This window comes from Mytilus edulis, chromosome 14 (genome assembly GCF_963676685.1).
Source record: "Mytilus edulis chromosome 14, xbMytEdul2.2, whole genome shotgun sequence".
Lineage (NCBI taxonomy): Eukaryota > Metazoa > Mollusca > Bivalvia > Mytilida > Mytilidae > Mytilus > Mytilus edulis.
In genome coordinates this window covers 28807999-28820317 of record NC_092357.1, presented here as the reverse complement: position 1 = coordinate 28820317, position 12319 = coordinate 28807999, and the positions used below count along the sequence as shown (strand labels likewise).

Sequence of the window (12319 nt, the reverse complement as noted above, 5' to 3'; positions counted from 1 at the left end):
GGATAATGTGTATACTGTAAGTTGTGGAATTATGTTATAGATAATGCATATTTTAAGGTTTTTCTTGTCGTAGAACACACCGAGGGGTGACAGGATTGATCAAATGAAAGACCGACCGGAGGGAGGTCTTTCTTTGAACAATCCTGACACCCCGAGGTGTGTTCTACGACAAGAAAAACCTTAAAATATGCATTATCTGACTTATATACCGTCAAAAAATATTAATTTTATAAAGATTTGTAAAATTAAGTATCCTTTTTTACCGACAACACTAAAGTGGGATATTCCTTTCTAATGCGTTCAGGTTAATACGTCCTGCGGCTCATTTAAAATGTGAAATAAAACTCACTAAATAATTTAGATATAAACCTTTTAAAAATTGTTATCCATACACAATAAAAATATTACTGTAACTGCATGAAGTAAGACACAAATGTATTGTTACCATCCGATAACGGTGTATGACAAATACAAGACACATTGTAAGTTATTTATTGTATCACTTAGCTTAGTGAAAAGGGGGAGGGGTATGTGTTTTTTTTCGTTTTGTTATGTTATTTCTATCGCGGAAAAGTTGTTATTTATTTAACCATTTTACTTGAATCGAATGAAAAATTCAGAAAGATTTTCTTTCGAACAGCAATACATTTTATTAAAAGATAATCAGGATAAAATTATATATTACCCTCCGCACCGACCCTTTCGTGTTATTCAATAGAATATAAGATTATTTTATTAGTTGATCATTTGATAGAGTAAAATGTATACATAAATTTTCGAACTGACACGAAGACGAATATAAATACATGTAGGTCACAGTATGATTTCCTATTAGTGTGTATCGTTCTGAACATGCATGAAATATTTGCCACTGGACGTTAAGCAATCAACCTATTCAGTTTGACTCAATAAGATTTTCAAAATCTTACACACGAATATGTTAAATCTGGATTTATTTTATGAAAGTCTACATTAAAACTCATCTGACGTATATGATAATGTTTCTTTATTATAGCGATAAATCAAAAAAACTTCACGTTATTTGTTTCTAAAATTAAATTGCGGGTCTACAATGACGGTTTCTTTTACATCTGTCATCGGTTGAACTTTAGAAAATAAATATCCAAATCGGCACCAAAAAACTATTAGACGAATAAAATTTTGAAGTAAATCATAGATTGCATGTTAATCAAGGAAAATAATGACCTTACACAAGTCATTATTTTATGCCTTAAAGCATATACCATTGAAACATGGTATCGTCCGGGTTGATTCTGAAAAAAGAATGACCTGATGTTCTGAAAGAAAATAACGCCATATAGGTATATAAATGCGACTTTAAAATAAGTGAAAGTTTTACCTAGTTATAAAAGCAGTTTGATCACCAGTTTCTAGACAAGGAAATACCTGTTCCAAGTTAGGATTATGACAGATGTTTTCTTTTCGTTTGATGTGTTTGGGCTTTGTTCCTGGGCCATTTGATAACGAACTTTTCGTTTTGCATTTTACTTCGTTATTTATGTTATCTTAATTTTTATCAACACCGAAAAATAATCAACTTTCATTCCTGTAATAGATTCATATCAGCGTCTTAGTTTCTCTGATGATATCGCAATATTTGTTTTTTCAATAACAAATGGCGCGATACATACAAAACATTTAATTTTTTTTTATATCCTATGCTTTATGAATAATGCTTTAATACATTAAGTAAAACGACTTACAAATGATGTAATCAATTGTCAACATTTTTTTATTATTGATTTTATATAGGAAATACTTTTGAAGTGCCAGACATATAACAAATCAATTACAAAGTGTATTTTAGGGTTGTAATGTAGAAGAATTTGAAATGTTTATATTGATTTAAAAAATTGTTTTCTTAATTAAAATTTCTAACATATGTTTGACTTTTTATTATTTGTTTGTGGACCACCTGAAGTGGACGTGGTTCCAGGTATATTCCATGGTGGTTACAAGAATATTTTTGATAAAGTAAACCGAAACTTTTGAAATGAAAGAACAGCGCTTGCAAATATTTTTTATTTCCAATTCACATGTTTTTATTCAATCAATTTTACACTAACTAAGATTGCAAGTCAATCGGGAAACCAATCTACGAACGGACGCAAAACGGGGACCTACCAATTTTCTATTATTTATTATTTTTTTAATTTTTTTTTTTTGGGGGGGGGGGGCATCTTTTCGCTTTCGTTGTTGTTGTTTGAGTTTTTTCTTGGTATGATTTAACATTTAAATTTTCTACACTTTACACAAGTATTCCCATCATTTATCTTGAACTACTTTTGCTTTTCGGTGCAAAATGAAAAACAATACAAGAAAGAGCACTCCGGTTTACTATGTTTTCATTATCACTGAACTAGTATATATTTGTTGAGGGGCCAGCTGAAGGACGCCTCCGGGTGCGGGAATTTCTCGCTACATTGAAGACCTGTTGGTGACCTTCTGCTGTTGTTTTTTTATTTGGTCGGGTTGTTGTCTCTTTGACACATTCCCCATTTCCATTCTCAATTTTATGAGAACTATCTCTGCAAGTCAATTGAAGGAGAAAAATGGCAAGACAAACTTTTAAAAATTCTTAATAATTTTTTTACTGTATGATTATAAGAATTATTAAAGGTAAAACAATCAAAACATTCCTTCAAATACAATGTTTATGTTGTTCTTACTTTCATTTTTAGTTTGCTTACATACTTATGCTTTTTATATTTTTGTATATGTCTGTATGTATTCGACTAAACGTTTTTATAATCTATGAGAAATATGCCGATTTCAATTTTGAAATGTTTCCTACCTTATAATAGTAGCAATATACCAACTTCACCTGCATATGAGATATACATTTTCTAACTCATTTGGTATTCAAGAGCTTAAAGCTGATACCCATTCTTTGTTAAACGTCACTAGTGTCTGAGCAGAAATTTGATGAACCGGAATCGGAAGATATTAGAAACTGGTTGATAAATATTCCGTATCAACTTCACAAACACTATACGATGGTCCTGAAGGAAAGATTATGGGTACTGAAGTTGTTATCATTTTAATAAGGTGATCCCTTCTTTTTGACATTTTTACGTATATTGTCTGTTTGCTTTGTTCATACATCGTGGTCAATATGTAGAGTTTTACGGCACTGTTATACAAGTGAGTGGTTCAGCTAGCTATAAAATCAGGTTTAACGCTTTCGTTTAATGTGTTTGAGCTTTTGATTTTATCATTTGCTTAAGGACTTTCCGTTTAGAATTTTCCTTTAATTTCAGTATTTTTGTTATTTTAATTTTTTTTTTAAATTTGTAGCTATACTGAATCTTATTTAATCTTTCATATCGCAGAAAGTAGTTGTTATACCAAAATGATTGAAAAGAGTAACGAAACTCATTTTAGGTCCATTTTTATTAACTCTTTATGTTATCAATTGACAATGTCATAAATATATGTGACATAGTTATGTAAATAAGAACAAAATTTTATAATGTTCGTGTGTTCGAATAACTGTTGTAGATTTCCCTCATCAGGAACGCTAAAATAAAACATATGTAAACCGGGTATGTATAAGTCAGGAATCTGATGTACAGTAGTTGTCGATTGTTTATGTTATTTATACGTGATTCTCGTTTCTCGTATTTTTTATATAGATTAAACTGTTGGTTTTCGCGTTTGAATGGTTTTACACTATGTGTATGACCCCTCTATAGCTTGTTGTTCGGTGAGAGCCAAGGTTCCGTGTTGAAGGCCGTGCATTGACCTATAATGGTTTACTTTTCTAAATTGTTATTTGGATGGAGAGTAGTCTCATTGACACTCATACCACATCTTCCTATATCTATGTATAAATACGAAGAAGTATCAGAAAGCACATGACTCAAACAGATCGACAAAGTTAAGCAAGCTCATCTACGGCCAACCTTGCCTGAGGGTGTTAATTTAGTTTAAACATATTTATTTATAGTGGATTGGGAAACAAGTTTTGCAACTTATATGTATCCCTTTCCACTTTGAGGGTGTTAGCACCTTGGACTCTTAATCATATATGAATTTAGCAATGGAAACTTCTACATAAAGGAGTTAAAATACATGTCGGTATCGACGTAATACTAATGACACCCTTAATGACTACCATTACACTAAAAATGGTATGGACCTAGTGCTGGTAAGAAAGGAAGCTAAAAAAAAAAGTATGAATGAAAATCGGGAATTTGTCAAACAGACAACAACCTGACCATAGATAAGACAACAGCCGAAGGAGAGAAGAGAAACTCCCGCACCCGGAGGGGTCCTTCAGCTGGCCCATAAACAAATATATATATACTAGTTCAGAGATAATGAACCCCATAAACTCCGATCCGTACACAAGAAACTAAGATAAAAATTCATACAAGACCAACCAAGGCCAGAGGCTCCTCGACTAGCTCACTTAGGACGTGCGTAGAAATGCGGCGGATTTAAACATGTTTTTTTTTAGATATCAACCCTCCCCTATGCCTCAAGCAAATGTAAAAAAACATACAACAATACGCATAGTGAAAGACAGTTAAGAGAAATAAGGTTAATGCTAGAATGTAATTACAAAAGTACTCATATAGTCATATACTATATTAATATGACAAAGCCTAAAAAAAAAGTGTTTGAAGTTGAAAGTTTAGTGAGGTAAAATATAATAACTCATTCAATTATTACAAGAAAAGGTATGAAAATGTCCAATGTTTAATATCTACAATTTATGGATGAAAGGTAATATATTGATAATCGCGACGTATTTATGTACATATTGTTTAAAGCTGTCTACACCAAGTGGCCTTATTTTTTGTCATTCATGCGTGAGAATTAGTCTGAGTAGTAACTCTGTGATGATTTAAAAAACTCTGAAACTTTAGTCTTGTAGCATATATATCATTTGCCATCCTATGGCTTATCGCATGAATCGAAAAAAATAACCAAGCCTTTTAAATTAGTTCAAAATATGTTATTCTGTTAAAATGACAATGATATAGTTACGATCTCAACATACCATTTGAACGAACAGGGTTAATCAAATCTATCATCTCAACTTCTTAGATCATGCCTGTACTTAGAAAGACATCTGTTATTTATTGGTTGTCATTGGTTGTTGCTTTTATGCCCCACCTACGATAGTAGAGGGGCATAATGTTTTCTGGTCTGTGCGTCCGTCTGGTCGTCCGTTCGTCTGTTTGTCCGTTCGTTCGTCCGTTTGTTATTCCAATTGTCTGTCCCGCCTCAGGTTCAAGTTTTTGGTCGAGATAGTTTTTGATAAAGTTGAAGTCTAATCTAGTCCAATCTACCTGCAACTTAGTACACATGTTCCGTTTTGATGCTAGATAAGGGATTTGGCCACATATTTACGGTCCATTGAACAAAGACAATGATAGTGCGGATGGGGTATCCGTGTACTTTGGACACATTCTTGATTATATCTGTTTTTCGTTGATTGATTGCTATTTTGCCGTGAATGGGCAATTTATAGGTGACTTAACTGTATGTGGTTATTTTTTTATTGTTGAATGCCATTAAGTGACCTCAAACTGCTTTAATTCACGTTATTAATACTTTGTTTGACAATACTGTGCTTCTGTTCCAACGATATATGTAACAGGCAACATTATAGTTTTTCGAATAAGTGTCAGCTTAAAGTTTGAATTGAACTACGTTTACTATTACGTTTTAAAACTAAAGTGTAGTCTCATAGATCTCAGGTCACTGATCATGTTAAGTTTATGGGCCAAGATATTTCCTCATGAAGTTTGAATCATATCGTCTGGAAACTATGTACACATGTTCATGTCCTTTACGATTTTAACTTAAATTATATGCTCATAAAGCGCTTTTTATTTTGCTGTATAGGAGTTCACTGAAATTATATTTGATGATAGTTTGAGCAAAACATTGTGACCTATTAACATACATTCAAGTTATTTTCAAAATCATTTTTTTAAAACCAGTTTATAATGAGTACCAGTGTTTCTTAAAACTAAGTGACAAAAAATCGAGACTAAGTGACAAAATTTCGTGAGCGTTGTTATACACCAGGAAAGAGAGCGAAACAAAACAGCTTGTGTCAAAGAATACATCTTATAAGTTTTAACTTGGTACCTATTATTTCATAAAGGACAAAGATAAGCTGTCTCATTTTCCTCTATTTTAAATTCTAAAGACATAATACAAATAAGCAACTGATACACTTTTCATATTGATTGTATTCCTTGTCTGTCATTCAAATCTATAGAATATACACATGTTTAATTTATCGGTAAAAACTTCTTAAATTTTGGTCGCACAGTTATTATCACATCTGCACGAGAACCAGTGCCCATGACTCCTAAAACTTCAAGTATGTCATCTTCAGATATAATCTGGTTGCATTGATCATGAAAGACCCCTTTTGTGTAGCAGAGATCATTTGTTGTTTCATTTCTAGATATCGACTCATACCAATCTTTGGTGTGATTTTTTACCCCTCTGCTTGTAATGCCAACTGCGAGGATATTAGGCGACGAAAAGAATGGTACGTTCCACATCACTATGACACGCCTTTTAAGATTACCTACCAACCAAGAGACAATTCCACTGGTTCCTCTTAAGGAAAAACCAACCTTGTGCCCGACCTAAAATGAAAAAGTCAAGTCTGAAATTGGTTCTAAGACTCACTTCATTGTAACTGTCAAATGCTAAATCTATATGCATATTATTCTTTATCGCGAAAGACATTGTAGCAGCTTCTGCATCACATGAAATAGCTTTCCGGACACGAATGCAGATTTTGATATGAAACGATCATTTAGAACTTTAAAGTTGTAACAACAAATATTTATGTCAATTTTAATTTTTTGGACACTTTCCGCAACATAGATGATTTCAGCTTTCCAATTGTGAATTTTACATTTCTAAGTATCAACATTCCAGCAGCACCTGCACACAGTGCATATGTTGTGTACAAATTATCATTTTTTACCAATTATAATTTGTACAAAAAAATCGTATACAATTCATAATATGTATTTTGACTTTGTACAAATTATTATTTGTACAAAAAGTGTTGGAACAAATTACAATTTGTACAAAATTTGACTAAAATTTACTTATAACTTCCACAATTATTTCTGCTTTGAATTTTGTTATATAAATATGCGTTGATAAACTTAATGTAATTTTTTTTTCAATGACCACACAAATAACCTTATTTACAAAATACAATGCTAGTTCTAAATCATTTGTTTGAGCATGTGATTGAATTATGGCAACATAATAGGTGTTGCACCCCCTCTGTATTTACAAGAAAGGAAACCCTTACCACCACTTTTAACGACCTTTTAACTGCTTTATGTAACAGAGTTTAAGCTGAGGAGATGTTGCTGCGAATTTAGATGTGTCGTCGTCAGCTTCAATTTGATTTCTCGACAAATGTCATGTTAAATTTTATACAGCTAGTCCAATGTTGTACCCAAATTTCAAGATTCAATAAGTTATCCTAAGATATTGTTTGCTCTGCGTTCCTGGCACGTATGATTGGTGTTTCAATGTCACTGAGGTCTTTGACTATCATACTATCATCCGGCCTCCGAGACTCCCCCTGGATCGGCCTATGCTATCGGAATTAACACTGAGACCAATTTATGTTAGACTATCAGAAATATTACTGAGGCCAATTTCTATCATGCCCTAAAAATTTTCACTGAGGCCAATTTTTCCTATACTAGTCTAACATAATTGTCACTGAGGCCCATTTCTATTATACAATCAGAATTATCTTTGATGCCAATTTCTATCATACTATGATAATTGTCCTTGAGGCCAATTTCTATCATACTGTCGGAATTATCACTGAGGCCAACTTTATTATATTCAGAATTGAAACTGAGGCCAATTTTTATTATTCTATCGGAGTTTCAACTGGGATAAATTTCTAGTAAACTATCAGAATATACTGGCATGCATGTATCAATTATATTTCCTATCTCTGTCTGGGTATTTTTGTAGTTTTTGTGGTTTATAGTGTGTATCAATGCATTTTAATAAAAAAATATCCATACTATAAATGATTGTACAAGTTATAAGTGAATTTTAGTCAAATTTTCTACACATTGTAAATAATAATTTGTACAAAGTCAAAAATACAAATTATTATTTGTACAAAGTCAAAATACAAATTATTATTTGTACCATTTGTTTTGGACAAATTATAATTTGTACAAAATTATAACTTGTACAAAACATATATATCTCCCAGTTGATACGATATACCCGTGCTTGCATTTCCTACCATGATTTTTTTTATAGCGAGTTGCTGCTCACAAGGAAGCTATTAAAAACAAGAGTTCCAAATGGTGAAGTTGAAATCATCCCTTCATAAATTTTACGGACACCATCACGAGTTGGTTGACCTTTATGAAATAACCGTTTCACAAATTATATCGGATATGTTCCTTGTGTCGTAAGTACAATCTCCTTCCCTTTCCCAAATGTGACCTACCGAATTAGACTTTTTACCGAATTTGTTATCTCAATAGAAACACGACGGTGCCACATGTGGAGCAGGATCTGCTCACCCTTTCGGAGCACCTGAGATCACCCCAAGTTTTTGGTAGGGTTCGTGTTGTTTACTTTTTAGTTTTCAATGTTGTGTCATGTGTACTATTGTTTGTCTGTTTGTCCTTGTCATTTTTAGCGATGGCGTTATCAGTTCATTTTCAATTGATGAGTTTGACTGTCCCTCTGGTAACTTTTGTACCTTTTTCCCAAACTTATATACTAGGGATAGTTCAGAACTATTATCATGATTATAGAAATTCAAGTGGAGCAAATTATGATTTTTTATACCGTTCAGAAGTCTGCAATTTGTTTATGAATGAAAATCCATTTTAAAAGTCCTATTCCTTACCATGACTTCTTTCATTTTTGTTCCCACATTCTGTGGTGGCGATGCTAGACATCCTGTATTTATAGTTGCGTTTGGTTTTGAGAGTTCCATAGTTGTCCAGTTTTGAATATAAATAGTGCAACCAAGAATGTAGTTTTTTTTACTGTACGCAATTGAACTTCTGAATGAATTTCCAGGTGATGTAACCGCTTTCAACTTCGGTTCTAACTGCTTCCAATCTACTCGCTCACTGTTTTTGCCATCTGACTGGTCTTCCATTTGGACATCTTCTTACAAAATAAATTTCAATAAACTTAATGGTATATCTTATTGATGTAATGTTTAATGAATCATCACTTTGTTTTGTTCTTTTCACAAATTGAATAATATTAAACATACCTGAAAGTTTTTCACGAGTAAAGATTATTTTTGCAATACTGTCAATGCAGATATGTTTGCAGATAATAAATGGACACTACGTTGGGTTGAATTATCATGAAGACCAGAAATAGTGAATACAAATCACGCATAAAAGATTCAAAATATTTATTTAGTTTGAATGTTTGTTAAACTTACTCTACATACTTAGTTCCAACAGTATTTATTAATTACAAATCGCACCAAGGAAGTAGTGCAATTTCACATGAAACTAGATATGGGACTCGGAATTAATTTCGTTTTATACATCCGTTTCCCTTACACACAATTCGTTCTCTTAATTATCAAGCATAGGTGGTATACTATGTCTTATGACATTATTCCTCTAAGTAATGAGTTTCCCTTTTGGAAGCTTGTAAGTATTTGCAATATTTTCTTTTTTCTTGGTTTAGTCATGAAAATTCTAAAACTGCAACTAAGATTGATCAAAATCATTTTAAATGGATTATTCCTTATAAATATTTGAGATAAGATTGTTCGAACAAGACCACACTACTTACTTGTGATGGCAATGACATACTCCGGCATGGTCACAGTGTCCTGGTGTTCCATTTGCAGAAATGCAAGATCCACGATCTGAGCATGTGTTGCTTTTTGATAGAATTGACTAGACTGTATTAATGAGGACTGTATAATTAGCAGCAACAATATGTCGCCTTGCTCGGATTTTTGTTACATGAATGTTTATAATATGTGAATAAGAATACCTTGTAGAAATGACAGGTTGGCGTTGTTGAACAAACAAAGAGCGATGTTGTATGTTTAGTAGCAATGAAAGACGAATTTGATAACCAACATTATCTGTATTATTAAACATGACTGCTCTCGAGGTTTTATTTTTAGCTTAAGTGTAACTGACGTATACGCCTGAATATGTGTACTCCATATTGATGATAATGTTTTATTAAGTTTAATTTATTGACCATTACCTGATTCCGCAAATCGAGTTTTCCTTCTTCTTGACATTGGCCCTGCCATCAATATTGTTTTCGGTTTTGCACTTTATCTATTCACTACAAATAACTTGATTTGTTCCCTACAATAAATAAATGTCAAAGTCGATATTCGTGTGAGTGTCATCAATATACAGTGAAATTGTAACGAATTTTCAAGTGTTAACTTGTTAATGTGAATATAAGGTCAAGTGTTACACACAACAACGCCGATAAGGAAATTGTGCAATGTCAATTTAATTGATGCTTGTTGATATAAAATACATGTTCATTTTATAAATACAAATATTTCATTTAGCTAACAACTCTATGCACATTTCGAATGAAATGAAATCTATGAAAAATTTAGCTTAGTAAGTTAATATATCGTTATTTTTATTTCAACCGATGTGATGACACATTCACAATCGTTTATAATTTCAACTTTCATTTCTTGTTGTTTCGGTTTTCCTTGATATAAAAATAGTACACACTTCTGCACATATAAGGTATAATGTTTATACATTGATTGGTGATTTATTTACATCACATCAGTTTAAAAAGACTACATTGCGGTAATAATATGAAAAAAAAACTAATGCCAATGCGTTTTATTAGTTAATGTTTCATGTAATAAACAGATATTATATTTAAAGAGTAGGCATTAATATAAAAAATTGAAGAGTATAATTTTGTGCCCTGTATGCAAATAAAAACGAGATAAGCTCATTATATTATTGTCACGAGTAAGGTGATAACGCATAAACCACTAGGTGGAGAACATGTCTAAATTTTACGTTTGGGAATTTTTACTTCTTGTCGGTGACTGCTCGAGTACAATTCATGAAAGTTGTGTTACATAATGCAGCAGAACCATATCACATTTAAAGGATGAATTCTGTTACACCACTAAATTATTGGCTTAAAAGTCGGATGATGATGTTGGAAACTCAGATCAGATACAAGACTAGAACCTGATGGTATTCGAAAAAAATGTGTGCATTGAAATACATGTACGTCACCGTGCAAGGTTCAGAAAAAGATCTTAATCTTTACGGTATTCATTGTAAGCGACAATATAAAAATCTGACAAACTGGTTCACGAAAATCAAACACTACAGACAACAACAACCAACAACGATCACTGAATTGCTCATATCTTAAGATTGGCACATGCATATACGTGTGGGGTTATTAATATAGGTTAATGAGTGATTAGTTCATCGAACAACCAGGGACAGTGCTAATAGCACAACATGAGTGATGCCCAAGGTTATGCTATTTCAAAGAAAGATCAAATAGTGAATCCAAACAAGGTCCTACTACCCGTCGATACTTATTATATAGCATCGCTCAAACTGTGGATCAAATTTTATATTACATTTACACCACCTACTGTGATATGATTGATATTTCAGTCTGGTATAACTTGGTATATATACTACTTAAACTTGGACATTTGTTTTAATTCAGTAAAGGGGAGTACTTTTAAATAGGTTGTTTTTGTATTCTGTATTTTGTCTTCTGGTATTGTTTATTATGCTCATTTCCGATCTGATGAGGCGGAGCCCCCTCAAACTGATTTTTGAAATGTGTTCGTAGCATTGTGCTGTTGCAATGTCAAAGTTTAAGGAACGAGTTGGTCGCGCATACATGCTTAACCCTGCAATAACCTTAAGAACCTTTTAAGAGCCAGTATTCTGTATATAACTGTTTTATCTGTTAATTGGTTTTTGTGCGTGGATGTATGAACCAAGTAGCTGGTTTTATATTTGAATTATTTAACATCTATCAAACCTCGTTTTTTTTATATTTTACTAAACGATGTTGGATTTGCTCATTGTAGAAGATTGTACGGTGGACCTGTTTAATAATGCCTTATTTGTAATCATAATATATCGCTTTATATATAATCAGTCGCATCAGCCAATATACCGCTGACATAAAAAAGGATAATAAACTAACCCATTGAAATAGTTTCCAAATACACCTTACTCTGACAAACTTTCAGGAAATTTACCAGAGTTAAAATCGGATCTTTTTTGAAGGTCAAGGG

General features: G+C 32.5%; 1 protein-coding gene across 1 annotated transcript; it reads right to left on the bottom strand.

Annotated features, from left to right (window-relative positions):
* Positions 1-5935: 5935 nt before the first annotated feature.
* On the bottom strand, positions 5936-10476 carry LOC139502928 (conoporin-Cn1-like). Its single transcript, XM_071292597.1, has 3 exons — positions 10261-10476; positions 8915-9183; positions 5936-6641 (listed from the first exon to the last, which is right to left on the bottom strand). The coding sequence occupies exons 1-3, from the start codon at positions 10307-10309 to the stop codon at positions 6276-6278; spliced, it is 684 nt and encodes a 227-aa protein (XP_071148698.1). The 5' UTR covers positions 10310-10476; the 3' UTR covers positions 5936-6275.
* Positions 10477-12319: the final 1843 nt, after the last annotated feature.

Excerpts from the sequence above, each read along its gene's own strand:
- LOC139502928 (XM_071292597.1), bottom strand. The coding sequence starts at position 10,309 with ATGGCAGGGCCAATGTCAAGAAGAAGGAAAACTCGATTTGCGGAATCA. Across the intron at positions 9,184-10,260 it reads AACTCGATTTGCGGAATCAG|AAGATGTCCAAATGGAAGAC; the intron begins GTAATGGTCAAT and ends TTATTTTGTAAG. Across the intron at positions 6,642-8,914 it reads CAAAAATGAAAGAAGTCATG|GTCGGGCACAAGGTTGGTTT; the intron begins GTAAGGAATAGG and ends TTTTCATTTTAG.